Consider the following 18,865-nt stretch of genomic DNA (forward strand, 5'->3'; position numbering starts at 1 on the left):
ACCTGAAGGCTCAGCGGCATACTCAATGAAGGGTTACTGCGTGGTATAGTGCAAACATTTCAACATGGCGGATGCCATGCTCTCGTCATTTGAACGGACTTTTATTATTGGTGGGGTTGAACAAGATTTCCGAAGTGATGGAAGGTCCTGTCAAGATTACAGACATTTTGAAGTAGAAACTGGAATAGTGTCTAACACGAGTGGGTCCGCACGACTTCGTTTGGTAAGAATTTCAATTATGATGCATTAATAGCAAAGTGGAGCAAAGTTGGGACATTTAGCCGGACATAATAAGGTTATAGATCTGACCAATCAATCAATAAAGCTCACTGTTTAATTCATTGGCATGTTTTTGGTTTTGATTGAAGTCCAAAACAGACATTTTGGTTGGAGTTAAAGCCGAAATAGGAGAACCTCATATAGAGAAACAAAACAAAGGATGTATTGAGTTCTTTGTTGACTGGTAAGGATTTGTGTTGAATTTGACTAATTATTGACTGATTTTGCATTTATTTGTTGATTTTCTATTCCTAATTTAAATTAGTATTTTATGAAAATGGTAATTGTTTCAATGTGCCTTTTAATCACATATGAATTAAACTCTGATCGTTTGGAAACATTGTAGATAGTTGGTAAGAAACTGATGGCAGAGTGAAACACAGGTACCTTGTTTATGTTAATTTCAAAACTTCAGAGTTGAAGTCTCATTGAAAGGTGCAGTGACAAACTCCTTGTGTCCTGATGAAACAGAGACTGATGTTAGCACCTTTTACATGATAGCCAAAACAATGCTCATGTTGCCTTTTTTGTCTGTGACATGTATCAGTCATGAGACAGATCCACAGTTGATGTCATTGTGTGAATATGACTTGCATGCATTATCTTAACCCAATTTTCAAGGTTTCATGATTTTGGTAAATGTTTTCCACATAATTAAAGGTTTTTCTCAGCCAGTTTGTGTGCAGTTGATTAATATTGTTATCATCCATGGAAGTTTATCTTTTATCAGACAACCAGCAGGCTAAGTGTGAAAGATTACTCAAGATCAATCCAATATGATGCACGGGTAGTGAGAAGGGATGACCTTTAAAGTATCAGAAGGAAAGCCTCAAAATGTTATGTGACTACTTGTCAGTTACCTATGTAAGACTCCATAATTCCAATCTGTGGTCCCAGAAAATGTCCATACCCACCCCAGGGAGGGTTTTTTGGAAATTCCAAGGGGAATGAGGTTTTAAAGGAAAGTTAGTATGAACCAAAACAGCAATTTCAAGAAGGATGAGGGAAGGAGTTCAAAATTTAAAAAATCTCCTCTTAGGAGGGGTATGATCACTATCAATTTTTATTTTATGTAACAACATAATAGCTTTTTGGTGCTCAATGCACCACCCAGCAACATGGCTCAATTACTTTCTGTTTCAGAGTGTAGCTAGTTACTGAGGTTTGAACAGAATTTGAATCCTTTAACATCTCCTTTCCTCCAGCTCAGCAAATGCTTCTCCTGAGTTTGAAGGAAGAGGAGGAGAAGAATTGGGTACAATGCTGGCCAAGACATTAGAGAGGGCATACAATCACAAGTCTGCTATTGATTTGGAGTCATTGTGTATTCTACCTGGAAAGCAGTGTTGGATTCTCTATATTGATGCTCTGGTATGGTAACCTGTTGAGATCACAATTTTCTTTTATAAAAATTAGCCAAGTGGCAATGCATAGATCAAGGATAGCAAAGCCTGGGCAGAGTGATCACGACTGGAGGCTAAAGATTTTCACATCTGGCTTGATTTAAAACTCAATATTAAAAGAAAGTTTAAGCATTCTGTGTGGTAATCACATGATTTTGAGTGCAATTTGGAATAAATAATCACCAGTTAATTTTTCAAAGGCTATCGAAATTGCACAAGTCCTATGAGCTCATGTAATAAGATATTTATAACCCTAGTTTTATGTTTTATTTACTACCTGTCTATACCATGGCAGACTGAGGAAGGTGTTTAATTTGATAGGTGTTAGAGTGTGGTGGAAATCTGTTTGATTCATTGTCTTTGGCAGTGAAAGCAGCTCTTCATAATACCAGGTAAAGTCCACTTTCCTGTTTGACTTGTTGTATTCTTCCATCCAAGCTCAAATAACATTTATTTATTCTCTTTGTTGATCATCATATATTTCCTTGAATGTCAGTTCTGAGGCTTGGTAATACATCAAGACAGCATGACATACTTACCAGTAATTGCCTAAATATGTTCATTTGTTAATTTGGTTCAAACAAAACTTTGTTTGATCTTGATCTTTAACTTCTTGGTGATTTGTGGCAAAAAATTTTGTTTGAAAGATACATATGGTGACCTGCTAGCAAATTGACTTTTTTTGGTCGTAGAATTCCAAATGTTACAGTTTCAACAGATGAAGGAGATATGGAACTAGAAATATCAGATGATCCTCATGACTGTAGAAAGCTGGATGTTAGTTCAATTCCTGTGACAGTCACTATGAGCAAGGTATAATAACCATTCATCACAAGTCTTATCTTATTACAAGAATATTATTGGGAGGAAACCTTCAATAACTTGTGAGAGGGTTAACCTGTGACAGAACTAGTAAGCCATCTTGAAGGAGTAAGAGTTCAAAGTCATTTTGTGCGATGAAATTAAGCTCCTCCTGCTTAGACTTGTCCCAGCCATAAGTAAGTTTACCTTCATGTAATGTCTGGAATACTTTTTTGTTGTAGATTGGCCATCGTCATGTGGTGGATGCCAGCCTGCAAGAAGAAGCCTGTTGTCTTGCTCAGCTTCTGGTGTCAGTGAACGGCAACAACAACATCTGCGCAATGCAGAAAGTTGGCCCTGGAGCTTTGGATCCTGATTCTATATTTGAGATGATTGAGGTAAAAATTCACTTTCACTGTGTATTGAAACCTAAACTGGCTGTTTATTACTACTTTTTCTTGTCATTTATTGAGTAGTTGTTCCATGTTCTAAAATATGTTTTGCCAGGTATATCTGTAGCATAATGACCTTACTAGTCCCTTTTTATCATTAACCTCTAATATTATCTTAGCAGAATTCTGCTAGTATTATAAATTAATACTAAATGAAAATGGAGCAATGTGATTGGCTGAGCTATCATGCTCTATCGTCCATTAGTGTATGTAGTGGCTGCAGGTCAGATACAATATGGTAGTGTATTTGTTTTTGAAAGTTCAGAAGAACAATTCAGAAATATTGCTGGATAATTAAATTCCCAAGTTAACTAAAACAAATAAAAAATACTGTCATGTGTCTTTTAAGGTAGCTTGCAACAATTTCCATCATATCTTCATTGGTCATTACAGCCATTGTTTCTTTAGTTCATGCTACAATAATGGCATAAATCAAATGCCCAAACATCTTGATTTCATAATCTAATATTATTGGTAAATGTTAACCAAATCCTATTTATCTTATTCAGACTGCTCGCTCTGTTGGAAAAGCACTGAACAAAGAACTTTTGAATGTTCTCAATAAGGAAGAAGCTGAAACGAGTGCAAATAAAGAGAAAATTGGTTTCTTATTATAGCAGAAAAATACCAGCTAAAGGATTCAAATTTGTTAATGCTCCTTACTTACTTCAACACTGTGGGATCAGTGTGGCTATGAGGCTTACTTACCTTGGATACACAGGACATGACAGTGAGTGGCCTGGTGTTCACCTTCTGCTAGGATGACTGCTCTGACCTCTTGTTGTCAGATTTGTATAGGACGAGTGAGCAAGAAAAATAATGTGTGACTGTACAATGAGGAGCTAGTTAGGGAGAAGAACCTTGCTTTCCTACATTGTATTTCCTTGTTCAGCAGTGTTTTTTGTTCATCATGGTTTCTTTTACTAGTGTCCTAGTCTTACAATCTGAAATAAGCTAATATAAAACATGAGGGTCAGGTACATTCTTCAATAGCTTGAGTAATGCTTTCTTTATGTTTTTTATTAGCTCAAAATTTTATATTATTTATAAGACTTCACACATGTGAGAGTCCAACATCGGCTTTTTCAATGCATACCGGTATATCCCACTTTTTTGGCTCAATCCCACCATCCTGCCCTTTTCATAATGTTTATCCTGATTGTGCTTGGTTAGAGTCGCAATAACGTGTGATTTTCTGTTTTTTCTACCACATAACAAATGGCATCACTTTTAGAACTATCCCACATCCCACCTGTCAAAGTGAGCACATCTTGCTGCCGCTGAATCATTTTTATCATGTATCTAATGATTAAAATTTTTTGTCATCCCACATTTTGTCTCCCTTCTTACTTTTATCCTTACATCTTGCCAAACCTTTGTTGGACCTTCACATGTCTTATGGCTGTTGATGTAAATATTGAACATAGCTACTTGTAAATTCAATAACTGAAATTAAAAGAAAAAGAAAACAGGAAATGCAAATGAAATTAAACGATATTTTTAAAATGAGTAATGGAAGATGTTAAAAGACAGAAATTATGAAAGAAATGAAAAATGCGTAGGGGAGGGTGGGTGTTGGTGTGGACTCCAATACTTTGCATCAGTTTTTTGGGTGATCATGAAGATCTTCTCCTGAGGAAGCATTGTGTGATGACCCAGATAACAGTTGTAAAGAAAACAGACCTTGTTCCAGAACAAGTTCAATGCTAAATTTGAAACTCTGCACTTCCAAACTAAGGTAAAGTTTCAGTCTGTGTTTGAGCCTAGTGATTGATCAGGCCAGCACTCAGTTCTGGATTCTAATCCCCTCTGAATGGGATGCTAGGCCATCCCAGGATTACACCTCAGCTTGTGATTTGCTAGTACCTTCTTACCCACCTGGGTAGAGAGAGGCACTGGACAGTAAAGTATCTTGCTAAAGAACACAACACTATGACTGCGGTCAAGATTCAAAACCAGACGGTTTGATCAAGGTCTAGTGCTATTGCACTAATAGGTGATTTGCATGATGGCGTCATTTGACTACAACTGCCAGAATCCTTCACTTTTTCTGTTTCTTATGGTAATTAGGGCAATTGTTATTTAAACCCCACTGGGGTTTAAAATTTAAATAATAAACAAAAATTGAAAGGAACTCAGGCAGTTGTAGTCAAATGATGATGGCATGCAAATCTGCCATGTCCACCTTGCTTCCCAGAATGAATGCTAGTAGAAATAGACTCAGAGTGGCATAATTTATTTTTCTTTGAAGATCCTAACCCAGTCCATGTTCATTTATCCTCTAAACAGACAATGTCTGAAATAGGGGTAGAAACTGATATATGTTTTAATGAACATGCAAATTATTTACAAAATTGTTCCACTGCCTAGAATTAAGTGCAACCCAGATTTTTAAACCACTTGTGCACAGATAGGAAGAGTTAATTTAAAACTTTCTTTGTAATATTTTACACTGTCATGTTTCCTTTTGTTCTTATAGTCAATTAGCATTTTGCATACACTATATATCAACTCTGTACTTTGTAATTTAAACTGAAGACGACAGAAGATTCTGTTGAAACATGTTTTTAGAAAACGTCGTGTTGTTTCTCAAAATAGGAAGAGTTATGATTAAGGAAAAACAATTTGTAATGAAAAGAAAAATTCTTTCTTTTTCTTTTTTTCAAAGTTGGAAAAAAATTAAAACGTTATACCCTTGTACCCTTTCCATCCTACCCCACCCCAACCGCACACTTTCAACATACCGTCCCCTCTACCACAGGGCCTCTACCATAAATTTCTCTGCCAAAGAGTGGAGAAAGACTGGGTTCTGGGAATAACGAAATGGCGGCGATCTGAGAGGAAAGTTCTCAAACGGTTTCTTTATTTTGTTTCTGCTGTATTTGACAATTTCACCATGACAATTGCTATCGGATTTGAAGGTAGTGCAAACAAACTAGGCATTGGCATTATAAAAGACGGCGTTGTCCTCTCTAATGTACGAACAACTTACATTACTCCGCCGGGACAAGGTAAGCTGTGCACGTGGGAAAAATTACATTTCAGGTTTGCTTTCTTCTAGTTAAGCGTATTAAATGTTCTGTTCACAATGTGAGTGGAGGTATACGTAATTACACGATATCTATTCTTAGGGTTCCTACCAAGAGATACGGCGAAACATCACCGAGAAAATATCATTGACATTTTGAGAAGGTACATTGCATAAACAGTTCTGCACACTGGACATCCATGCAAACTGGGAAGCTTTACTGTGCAACGTGCATAATTTCGTGTTTGATTTCTTGGCCAGGCCAATTAATTGGAAATTTGTTTGGTGAGATTGCTACTTATTAAAGTCAAAAAGGACCGCAAAACATTCTGCCTTTAGTGCTTGCCGTTGTTAAGTGGACAATCTTGAGAGGAATTTTATTGCAGACTGGGCTGGGTACATGTATGCAAATCACAGTGGGCCCAGACTATGTCTACATTTTGTATCACTAAGTTCATATTGTTCAGCATGGGCGATGATCGCAATATTGTGTTCTGCTCTAAAACCAGAGCTATTCCTATATAGCATGACCTTGCTAATCCAACCACCAGTGGGCCTCCTGATTGGTGGCTATTGTCTGCAACCAATAAGTATGCAATTTTGGTCTTGTATAATTACCCTGCGAGACAGGGATTCCCTTCGCACCTGAGTGATAGAAAATTGAGCAGTTTCAAGCAGAGGTCTCCTCTCATTTCTCACCAAGCAAGGGTATCTTTGTTTCAAAAGGGTAGTGCATGATAATCTTAGTAGTTGAAAGTGAAGAATGATCATCACAATAAATTTTCCAATCTAAGCAATTGGAAAGAAGAAGCCTGAAAAAATCAGGACTTCAACAGGATTCGAACCCATGACCTCCGCGATACTGGTGCGATGCTCTACCAACTGAGTTATGAAGCCACACATTCGGAGCAACGTCAATTAACTGAGTTCATATCTTCCTGTGAGGAGTGAAATGATGTGAAGTATATTTGAAATAATTCCTGATTTTTTCAGGTTTCTTCTTTCCAATTGCTTAGATTGGAAAATTTACTGCGATGATCATTCTTTACTTTCATCTACAACTGCAGTTCAAATATGAATTATTTCATATATACTTCATATCAATCTTAGTAGTAGTAACAATTTTACAGGGTAGTACCAAATCATTTTTGCAATTTTTACCGATAAATTATTGGAAAATGCTGTAAAAATGATTCAGCTCACTTCACTTGGGCTTTTGTGGATGCAAAGTTGCTGCTTGCAAGCTATGGAGACCTTTTTTTGAGATAGATCTAAATTTTGAAAGAATTTGTGTTAAGGCCCAAACATTAAACAGTATGGTGGATTGAGGTGACCATAAAGCATGGTTCCACTGTACCTTACCTTACACTGTGCCTTAAACTCTTGAATCAGTCTGTTAAAGCTGATTTTGCAAGATTATGTTTTGTTTTAGATCTTTGAAAGAAGCTAATGTCAAACCCCAGGAGATTGACTGTGTGTGCTACACCAAAGGTTATTTAAATGATGATATGATTTTAAAGGCATGATTTAGTTCAAATATCACCAGCTTCTGTAGGGATATGTTGTAGTTTAAAATGTATTTTTGGCCAGAGTGATTTCAATCTAGGTTAAATTTTTTAAACCTTTTTTTCACCTGTTAGGGGTTCTTAAAACAAATGTTAGCACACCACCCACCCACCTCAATCCTTAACCCTACCCTAACCTGCCAGAATCCCTGTCAACCCATTCAGATCTTTTTTTAAATTTTGCACTCACCCAGATTGGAACACCTGATCTCTGATTTGATATTCCACTAACCTTCATCTCCTCTAGGCCACACAAGCAATCACTACAAATTTTGTTTAATAAGTTATTGGTCCCAGACTCCCCCTTCCCTTTTGATGAAAACTGAACTATTTTGAAATTATTCTGACCTTAAATAGGTGGGTCAAGTATTTCTCTTTTAATAAACTTGAAGTTAAAGACTTAAAATTAATGTGTAATGCTAAGCGGTTAAATTTGTATACTGTTCTTTAACTGTATTTGAAGGAAAACCAGCTTTATGTGAAGTCACCATTACACATTTTCTAAAGGTCTGCATAATTCTTTTGAAATTCAGGTCCTGGTATGGGTGCCCCTTTAGTCTCTGTGGCCGTTGTTGCACGGACAGTCGCTCAGCTTTGGAAGAAGCCTATTGTGGCTGTCAATCATTGCATTGGACACATTGAGATGGGACGGCTTGTGACAGGTGCTGTCAACCCCACTGTCCTCTATGTGAGTGGTGGGAACACACAAGTTATAGCGTACTTACAGCGGCGATATCGTATATTTGGAGAAACCATTGACATTGCTGTTGGTAATTGTCTGGATAGATTTGCAAGGGTCTTGAAGGTATCAAGGAATATTGTAAATTCTGACTATTTGTTAATTGTTCTATTTAAAAGAAAAAGAGAAAACATTATTGAGCATGATTTCAAGTTAATGTAAAAGAGATCTGTATAAACCTGATTTTTTGTATGTTATCTTAAATTATTCACTTGTTACATTTGTATATCTTTCAGCTTTCAAATGATCCAAGTCCTGGATACAACATAGAACAGATGGCTAAAAGGTAAACCCTTGATAATAACCATATAGGGTCTCTTTTTCAAAGCTAAACTGGTAAAGATTCTCTTATTTTAATGAATGCTTTATAAAAAATAAAATATATTGCGGGGTCAGCTTGACAGCTAAGATCTCAATAAGTTCTTTGTAAATGAATCCAAAATGTTACCATGTTATGAGGTGTTTTGGTATATGTAACTGTATTTTCACCATTATTGCACGACCATTCAGTGGAAGCCATCTTAATCATTCTGTTTAGGGGAAAGAAGCTTATTGATTTGCCATATACAGTAAAAGGAATGGATGTGTCATTTTCAGGGATTCTGTCATATATTGAAGTAAGTTTACTCAGTCTAGACTTATTCTAATCAAGGTGTTCTTCAGCCATTTCTGTTAGCCTATTAGAGACAAGTGTCAATCAATTTGTCAAAACAGGAAATGGATAAGTAAGCACAGGATTGCTTTGAGCCTGTCATCCTTGTAGCAGGAAGTAAGGATCTGTGAACATGTTGTACTTCTAGTGCGCATTACAAAACAACCCAAAGAAGAGGACCCTACCCTCCAGATTCAATTTTTACACAGAAGAAGGTAAGGTAAAGTCTGCTTACGAGCCAGTGGCCCACCAGGCTGGAGCTTATCCTGCTTTCCGTAGCATGAAGCAACTAGGAGTATTTCTACTCCCCCCTGGATATGATGCTAGTCCATCGCAGGGTTACCCCCAGCATTAAGTTCGCCGGTACCCATTTATACACCTGGGTGGAGAGAGGCACTGTGAGAGTAAAGTGTCTTGCCCAAGTACACAACACGATGTCCCCGGCCAGGGCTTGAACCCAGACCACTCGATCCAAAGACGAGCACACTAACCATGAGGCCACCGTGCACTGAAGACAACTTAATACAGAAGTTGGAGAGTACTTAGTATTTCAGATTGAATAATTCTTAATTCAAATTTGTCACAATAAAGATGATTGTGATAAAAACTTTCCAAAATTATAGCTCATCTTTTCAGAGAAAGCAAATGTGTGCTAGTGGTCTGTGAGATTGTGAATATTGTAACTTAGTTTACTGGTTTATGATTGTATTATGAATGAAAGAATTAAAATGAACCATTTTATTTGGCAGAGTATGGCACCAAAACTACTTGCTTCAGGAGAGTGTACACCAGAAGATTTATGTTTTTCACTTCAGGTGAGAAGTAAAAATAAATAAACTATTAACTAAAAATACTTCCCTCCTCCCTGAAGAACGAAATAAGTAAACAAAGAGAGTAAATTAAGAACAGTGCCTGCTATTTTTAGTGTGCACATGTTTATGTGCATCATGCAAGGCACAAATTACATGCCATGAGCACACTATGCAGGTGCACAAAATGCAGGCGCCTTTCCCAAAGAGTGGCTGGCAATCAAGCCTACCAAGCACCTAACTGAAGTGAAAGGAAAATTTTCTTAAAGTGACCAGATCAAGTTTGTTTTATTCTAATATGGGCTTGGTTTCTTGTTACTCATTTCTCTTCAGGAAACAGTTTTTGCCATGTTAATTGAAACAACAGGTATCAATTTTGCATTTTTCTTATTAATTTTGTTGATTATTTTTACCATGCAATTTAAGATGATTTCCAATCCATACTGCGCAGTCTCCACACCCTAATGTTTATAAAATTATAAATCTCACTCAATGGAATGCGAATTGATGTTATTCGTTGTGAACCACATACCTTTGAGGCCTTTCAAATTCTTTTTCCAACAGCTTCATTGATTTTTACAGCTGTGAAGTTGTTTCATCAAGTGATATGAGAAAGGACAAGCATAAAGCTTCGATTGCTTCACATCCATAGTGGCGTTTTCTTTTTAAACTTTGAATTTACTCCATGTAAGTGGTTGCAAAATGTTTACATTTTGTGATGTCTTACATGAAACAAAACGAAAATTGCAAACAAACTCTCGAGAGTGCACAGTACAGACTGGAAATCATCTTTAACTACTGAATAAAAATAGAATTCATAGTTTCCTCAAGGCAGTGCAGTTTTGCATTTTTGTGAGTGTCATGTGTTTAGCAACTAAAGATTGTATCAAACACTTAATAAAGCCTAAATTCCAGTCAGTGGACCTAATTCACCGAATTGTCTGTAGATTTTTTGGGCAGTTCTAGAACTTGGTGAATGTCAGTTAAACTTTACTGAGTGCTTCTTAATTCTCTGTTTCAGAACGAGCAATGGCTCACTGTGGATCAAGTGAGGTTCTTATAGTTGGTGGAGTGGGATGTAAGTGATTATTAATATATTTTTTGACTGCATTTATGAAAATGGTGTTGATGAAAATTTCACCCTTTTTTGCTGCAACTCAGTCTGAGGTTACACTTTTTTTTATCTCCAAAGTAGATGATATGAATTAAAATTCAAAGTAATGCCAGCCTTTTTTTCAGCCATTCTCCTATATAAGTTTTTGTACTTTTTCCCATTACTTAGAGTGATTTTTCAGGCCTTTTGGAGTCATACAATGAAGATTTGTAGCTCACTTGGTGTAAAAGAATAAACTTTTCATTCAATAATTTTTATAAATCTATAATTAGTTGTATTTATTTATCATTATTTCTCACAACTACCTTAGGTAATGAAAATACCATATGCTCTAGAATTTGCATTCATTTGAGAAATAGAAAACATGTATCATGTTTCTATCAAGCTTTAGTGTAACCTAGTGTAATTGTTCTATCATGAATGCTATTTTCTGATTGACTATGCTACTCACTATCTATTCTGTGATAGATAGCGAGTAGCATAGCAGTGTGCCCTTCTTAACCAAATGACAGCCGCTTCTTAATTGGCATTTTCAAAGTGTCTGTGAAGAGGATTTAGATAAAGTTTTGAACAACTAGTACATTTTATACTTAAACAATATTATTAGATTATTTGCTTTCGATTTCAATGTGTGATAGTTGACAAGGGCGCATTGTCAACTATCACGAAATAGAAATCTCTGGTTCATAATCTAATTGTTTAATAGAAACATGAGTGGAAGTTTGGGAAAATGAGAAATGCAGCTTTTTCGAGTTCTCCCACTCTCATGAGTGTTTCTATAACTTGATAGAAACACAGAAAACATGTTTGCTATTTCTTTTAGAAAATTCTGGAGTGAAAATGTAAAGAAGAAAACAACTTGTTTACTTTGACCATCAAAATGTTCATTCTCTTTTCTTGTACCATCATTACATCAACAACTTGTGCTAGTTCTGTGTTTCTATGGAGTTATAGAAACACAATTTTAAACCAATCAGCATGCAGATTTTCTCTGGGCTATTTTCTAATATTTATGATCTTATCTTGAAACAGGTCAAATGAGGTACTAGGATGTTTTGTTTTGAGGTTTAGTACTGGTGTCTACATAGGGCATATTCTTACCCCAAATTTTGTTTTTGATCTGTTAATAGGTAACAAGAGATTACAAGAAATGATGGGTAAAGACAGTTTGTACTTGAAAGTATATGATCTTTATTTTTTCAGCAGTTGTCAGATGACAGCATTATTTTATTAGATGGCAATATTTAAGTTATGTTTCAAATTATTGAAGCAGCAGTGTTATGTAACTGAGAAAATAAATTAAATTAAATGGATGATTTCATTTCATGGCTAGGTGTCTACATGATAATTATACATTAAAAGCTAAAATGCTCAGCAAATGCAAGTAGAATACTTGTTTTATTCAAGCACCCCTAAAATATAGAAAACTAATAAAATAAAATAAAAATGCCAAAAAAATTATGGCCACTATGCTTTCCATAATTATTGAGTTATTTTTGTGTAAAAAAAATACCTCTTAGTCGGCGCGTCGGGTATGTTATGGACGGGTCAATGGGTGAGTGAGTGATTGAGTGAGTGAGTGAGTGAGTGAGAGATGTATGTATGTCACACCAATCAGATTGGATCTACTATAAACAGCCAATCAAATTTCTTGTTGTCAAGGTAACTGGTATGTGAGAAGATTTGATCCAGATAGAGTTCAGAACGGTCATATTTATTCTTCTATAAAAGAGGAGGAAGTATTCATATACTGGGTTTACTTTGACATTTTCTGTGGGTTAGGCTGAGGATTTTAGTTAAATGAACAAGATAAGCCTTGAGGTTTGAAACAGTTCATGAGTTAGTAGTACTGTACCATGAATGCTTCTATCTCCAACACTTCACACAAAAAAATAACTCTTGCACGCCTTGCATGCCTATGTTTTATATCTTGAGCATGGTACTGTATAATATTTCTCATATACCGTAATGGCTAAGCCAATGAAAACTCTTGAACTGCATTATCCAGTGTTCCAGTTTTTAATAATTTGACTGTGTTGTTGGATGCTTTAGGTGTCATGGCTAAAGAGAGGGGAGCCAAACTTTATGCTACCGATGAAAGGTAGAACTATCTTTGATTATATTGTACATTTACTTGCTGTGTATGAAACAAGGGATTCAATATTTATAATTTTGTTAACTGACATGTGAGAACATCTGTTGCATTTTTTTCTCAGATTTTGTATAGACAATGGGGCAATGATAGCGCAAGCTGGCTGGGAGATGTTCCGATCAGGATGTGTCACTCCCCTTGAGAAAACCACATGCACTCAGAGGTACACTGTGACACTACTAACAATAAGAGTTAATTTAATGGCATAGGCCATATTCGTGTTCTGGGTAAATTGAAATGCCATGGGCAAGAACGTCCCCTAGATTTTTTGGCCATTTTGAAGTCCTCAAATATAGCTGAATTTTGGCATGTGGACTTTGTTTTACCTGAGAAAGATTGTTCTGAATTTTTTTTTCGCTGGGTTGCTCTTTGTTTTTGAGAAATTACGTATGCAAAAAAACTCAGTTTTCCAAGCAGCATCTTTTGGAGATCTTTTGTTGAATGAAAAACAAAAGAAACCTTATTATTATTTTGTTGAACAGCAAACAGGCAGACTGTTTATAGTGTATTCCACAGAATCTTAGCTGTCTTTAAGTCAAAGGAAAACAGTATATAGAGCAGAAATCTGGGAACAGATTGTTTACATCTGTTATCGTGACGTGAAACACAACATGTGAATCAATCAAGCGTCAAAGGAAGTACCATCGAACAAAAAAGAGATGTGCTGCATTAGAGCTCTGTCAACTAATATCTTGAGCATTGTTTTAATGTACCTTGTATGCCTGCCTGGTGGTTGAGAGGCATCATAAAGCCTTGATAAACCTGTGAAATGAACATCCTTGCCACCAGGCGTTCACATGCAGTGAACATTTTAACCTATTTAGACCTGAAATCAACATTTTTGAGATTATGCGTTGTGTGAAATTGACATTTTGCTGCTTTCTAAGAGAAATCAACATCCTTGCCGTCAGGCGTTAACGTAACTCAACATTTTAACCTATTTCCACCTGAAATCAACATTTTTGAGCTTATGCGTTGCGTGAGATTGACACTTTGCTGGTTTCTAAGAGAAATCAGCGTCCTTGCCATCAGGCGTTAACGTGATATCAGCATGTTAACCTGTTTCCACCTGAAATCAACATTTTTGAGATTATGCGTTGCGTGAAATTGACATTTTGCTGCTTTCTAAGAGAAATCAACATCCTTACCATCGCGCGTTAACATGAATTAACATTTTAACCTATTTCCACCTGAAATCAACATTTTTGAGCTTATGCATTGCATGAAATTGACATTTTGCTGGTTTCTAAGAGAAATCAACATCCTCGCCATCAGGCGTTAACATGAAATCAGCATTTTAACCTATTTCTACCTGAAATCAACATTTTGCTGGTTTCTAAGAGAAATCAACATCCTTGCCATCAGGCATTAACATGAAATCAACATTTTAACCACATTTGACCTGAATTCAACAAAATTGAGCTTATGTACGTTGCGTGAAATTAACTTTTTGCTGTTTTCTAAGTGAAATCAAAGTCCTTGCAATCACAGCGAGTCGATCCTTTGTTACAACAAACCGAGGCAAGACTTTGACTTATAACAAAGGATCGGCTTGGTTTATCATAACAAAGGTCCGGCTTCGTTTATCTGAAGGGCTCGGTGGAAAAAGAGTGTTAGGTATTTTCATCAAAAGTGAACTTTGTCGAAAACACTCCAAATTTCGCATGCAGTTTTGGTCAGGTATGTTAAGCAATGTCCTGTAGTTTTTGAGCTAAAGTTCATTTCGTTTTCGAGATATCGCGTATGCAAAAACACTTAGTTTTTCCTAGTGGTGTGCCTGTTTTGCACACAGTATTTCTCTACAACAAAGAGCAACCCAGCAAAAAAAACTTCAGAGCAATCTTTCTCAAGTAAAACAAAGCCCACATACCAAAATTCAGCTATTTTTCAACACTTTCAAAAATGGCCGAAAAATCTAGGGGACGTTCTTGCCCGCGGCCTTTCAATTATGGACGAGAACTAGCCTGCAACTGAGGCTGTTGTAAGGAGTCCATTCAAATGCAAATGACATTCATCTCTTTCTTATAATATTTCCCTGCTTGAGCCTCCATTGCAAGCTAGTTCAGTCCAATACCGAGAATACGAATACGGCCTATTTTGATGGAGAAAAAAATAATCTAAGTACAAAGGTCTTTCTTAGATTTTGCAATCAAAATATTGCCACCATTGTTTAAAAGTTTTATAGTTCAGTAAGAGCTGTTTTATAATGCTTCCCTAAAATGAAAAGTGGCAAATTCCCAAAGATTTATAATGACTTGATGTAGTAAAGTGTGCTTAAAGGTGGTCCATTATATGACAAATGCCAGAGGCGAAATTATAACACTTCTACTTCTGGGGCCTTTAATTTATCTATCAGAGTACAACCTGGGGCTCATGCAGGATTTTAAAGAAGGGGGTTCAAGATACGGACCGCTCCTGTATGTTTTAAAATTGAGATCCTCAGAAATGGGATTTCTGGCATTCTGAGGGCAAGTCAGCATGTTATAATGTCTCAATTTTTTTAATTTAGCAGGTTCAACCAAATCGCCTTAGATCTGCCTCAGTTCAACCTTGTATCCAGTCTTACATTGAATTTCTGAAGTACTGTAACTTTTGTAGGCACACTATCAAGTCGTAACTCTGGGACATGTGGGATTGAGAGATTTAAACTTGCTTTAATTTTTTAGGTTTGGTGAAATCCTTGTGATTATAGTTCCTTTCAAGAGTCTGTACTTAATATAATAATATTATTTTAACATGGCAGGTATAGAACAGATGAAGTCAAAGTAACTTGGAGAAGTGACAGCTGACCTTAGGTGAAGCATTTATTGCACCTGTAGGCATTTTTGTTGTCTAAAAACACATTTCCAACAAATTTAGTGAAAAAGATAACAGCTCTACCAGTGTACATGCACTCTGCCAAAATTTTTGTTCCTTTTGAGATGCAAAACCTCCAGTCGTCAACAAAGGAAAGGGAAATTTTGGTTGCTGATATTCGTATATGACAATTTAAGGGATGTACAAATAAATGGTTTTGTAAAATAGGCAGGGTGGTAGTCGTTATTAGATAGTAGGGAGCTTAAGCAACGACGACGACGAGGACGACGCCTAGTAAAAAATGAATTTATAATTTACAAGCGAAATTCACGATTGTTTAGATCTGTTCGGTATGCCAATGGCTCCAAAAACGTGCTTGAGCTAAATATGCAACAATGGCGTTCAATTCCAAATGGAAAAATGAAAAATTAGCCGTTGTTGTCCACGTTCCGTAGATGACGCAGAACTTGGTCATTTCATGTTGTTGTTTTGCAGAGGACGGCAATGAAATGTACAAAGATTTATAACACATGTGCACAGCTATTGTTTTGTTCGTTAAACCTTTTGTTTAGTGACGTTCTCGTTGCCGTCGTCATCGTGGTTTGCTTAAGCTCCCTATTGTTATATGGCTTGTTCTTGTAGCAGATATAACATGCGCTCTGATTGGCTACTTGTAGGGCATTATTCTTCCATAATGCCCATGGGCTGATTACAGGCTTGCAAAAACAAAGCAAAAAGTCATATAATAAACAACTTATCAACCTTGAATGCTCAGTCTTTTCAGGAAAATCTCAGACCTCAACCTTGCCTTATTGACCTTACTATCGCTCGGTCAATACAGCAAGGTCTTGGTCTGAGATTTTCCTGTAAAGATCTCGTTCTTGGTTGATAAGTTGTCAGTATATATCTCAAGATTGAAACAACAGGAATGGTAGGGACAGTTACAAAGAAAACTTTCCCTTTCTATTAGTGTTACAGCTGGTTAGCTGACTACATTTTACATGACTTGTATGCATTTCTTATACACATATACTGCTTTTCAAATATTTATTTTCTGACTTGTTCTTTTTTCACTTAACAATATTGGTTAGCATCTATAGGTAAAATAAAATTTAAACTGAAATAGAGTAGCCAGTGTGTTCCAAGATTCCAAGGATCAGAGTTGTAGCCATATCTTGAAACAGTTATTCAGTAGGAATCAATAGTTTAATGGTTAAATTTTAGTTTAATTAAATATACTTAGTTAAACTGTACAGTTAAACTTGTTCAGTAAATTAAAGTTTGTTCTGACAAGTTGTGAATTATTTTATTTGCTGATAGAAATGCCTGGTCTCTGTCTCCAAATTTTCGTCTTTCAATGTATACCTAAAGTTCAGTTCAGTTTTCTGATTGTAATTGTGTTATTCATTCAAGACAGTGGGCCAAAATCTAACAAAAAATATTAGTTTTAACCTCTGGCCTAAAATGAGAGCCACAAGTTTGTTTCCCAGTGAAACTGTCCAATAACTCGGCCATGATACAAATAGTTAAATAGGGCCATATCTTTTGTTTTCCCAAACTTTCACTCATGTTTCCACAACTCAAAAGAAACATGGAAAATGCTTTCTCTTTCCTAATTAAAATAAAAGGTAACCATACATAATGACATTGCTAGGTAAAAATCAACATGTTCACAAGTTTAAATACAATTACACAAAGTAAAATCATATTGAAGAAATTTTTTCATGTTTTTTCAATGTACCATAAGTAGGCCCAATTGTTAGATAGCAATTTTTGTGGTATTTGTAATAATAAAAGAAGGTTATTGTGATAAATATAGAGATGGTAAATGTTCAGCTTAGTTTATGTGGATTATTATGCACATTCCTACTGATCTGAACAGTGTGCAGGATGCATACCACATTATAATTAACCTGGCTAGTAAATGCCGTAGCTCACCACAAGACTCCTTCAACTCCAGTTACAAGTACATGTAGCCTCCTGCACAGACATTCTTGTGGCTTGTCACACACTCCTCAGGATAGATTGCGTGACAAGCCCAAACAGCGTCTGCATAGGAGGCTAGTCCTGTTAGGGACTCGGAAGTTTTTCGTTCTCTTATACTGGTAACTAACTGAATAATTATATAGTAACTCAATAAACTGATCGGAGTTATATAATTATTCAGATGAGGAAGTGACAATTTTACAAAAGATAACAAGCCCTAGTGTCAACCATGATAAATTTTTTATTTGAGCTAATTTTATTACAAACTTATTGTTAAAAAATGTGCTCTTGTGTAACATTTTAGCCCTTTAAATCCAGGTGGATTCTTCATAATCATTGGCATGCATTTCAAGAAGAAATTTTACGTACCTTTAGTTAATCTTCTATTAAGTGCTTCCTTTCTGGAACAAGAAGGTTACTAAGCCCGCCTTTCCAGCCACCTGCTTCTTTACAACCAAAAACATGACTGTTAAACTGTCTTACAAGAGTGCATTTTCTCCATTGCAAATCCTGGCAAATTCAGGTACAGTATTTGCTAGCTTTCAAGGGAAACATTAATGGTACTCTCCCTTCCCTTTCAAGCCCCAATTAAACTTGATGGATTCTCAGACGGTCCAGGTCGGCCATGCTCTCTCTCTCCCTTCCAATAGGCCTGCCAGATTTTAGTTGCTGATTATTTAGGTTCAAAGGATGAAAACTTCATCTATTTTTACAGATACAGTCATGTTGCTTCACATCCAAAGACTGCAGCTCCCAGAGTGGTACTCAAGGACAAAAGAAAGCTGTTAAAATCTTTAATTTTTGTAAATAATATCCCTCTTAGGACACTATAATATACACCTACCATAATACCAGCTGTCATCTTATTTACCCAAAATATTGTAATACCCCAGTAATTGTTAATTTTTTGAAAACTTTTCAGTTCTTAAGCCAACTTGTTTTTTTTCTTTATTCGGGTCAGTAAATTTATGACCTGAATAATAATATTTTTTTGCACCATCTCTCTCTTTTATTCTTGAGTACCACTTCTATCTTTATCTCTGAAAACCTTAGGTTTTTTTTTTTCAGAATAATAACTTCTAGCTTGTA

The 18,865-nt window shown here is 36.1% G+C and overlaps 2 protein-coding genes across 2 annotated transcripts; both read left to right on the forward strand.

Moving 5' to 3' along the window:
- Positions 1-5: 5 nt before the first annotated feature.
- Positions 6-5,009, forward strand: LOC145465427 (exosome complex component RRP42-like). The gene is made up of 7 exons (XM_081449209.1): positions 6-223; positions 369-463; positions 1,485-1,650; positions 2,004-2,074; positions 2,375-2,495; positions 2,726-2,881; positions 3,445-5,009. The coding sequence occupies exons 1-7, from the start codon at positions 65-67 to the stop codon at positions 3,550-3,552; spliced, it is 876 nt and encodes a 291-aa protein (XP_081305335.1). The 5' UTR covers positions 6-64; the 3' UTR covers positions 3,553-5,009.
- Positions 5,010-5,382: 373 nt separating this feature from the next.
- On the forward strand, positions 5,383-17,099 carry LOC145465424 (putative tRNA N6-adenosine threonylcarbamoyltransferase). Its single transcript, XM_081449206.1, has 13 exons — positions 5,383-5,946; positions 6,067-6,127; positions 7,396-7,454; positions 8,062-8,333; positions 8,504-8,553; positions 8,806-8,884; positions 9,669-9,734; positions 10,062-10,095; positions 10,750-10,806; positions 11,973-11,999; positions 12,895-12,943; positions 13,059-13,157; positions 15,738-17,099. The coding sequence occupies exons 1-13, from the start codon at positions 5,832-5,834 to the stop codon at positions 15,781-15,783; spliced, it is 1,014 nt and encodes a 337-aa protein (XP_081305332.1). The 5' UTR covers positions 5,383-5,831; the 3' UTR covers positions 15,784-17,099.
- Positions 17,100-18,865: the final 1,766 nt, after the last annotated feature.

The sequence above is a fragment of the Orbicella franksi genome, chromosome 13 (genome assembly GCF_964199315.1).
Source record: "Orbicella franksi chromosome 13, jaOrbFran1.1, whole genome shotgun sequence".
Lineage (NCBI taxonomy): Eukaryota > Metazoa > Cnidaria > Anthozoa > Scleractinia > Merulinidae > Orbicella > Orbicella franksi.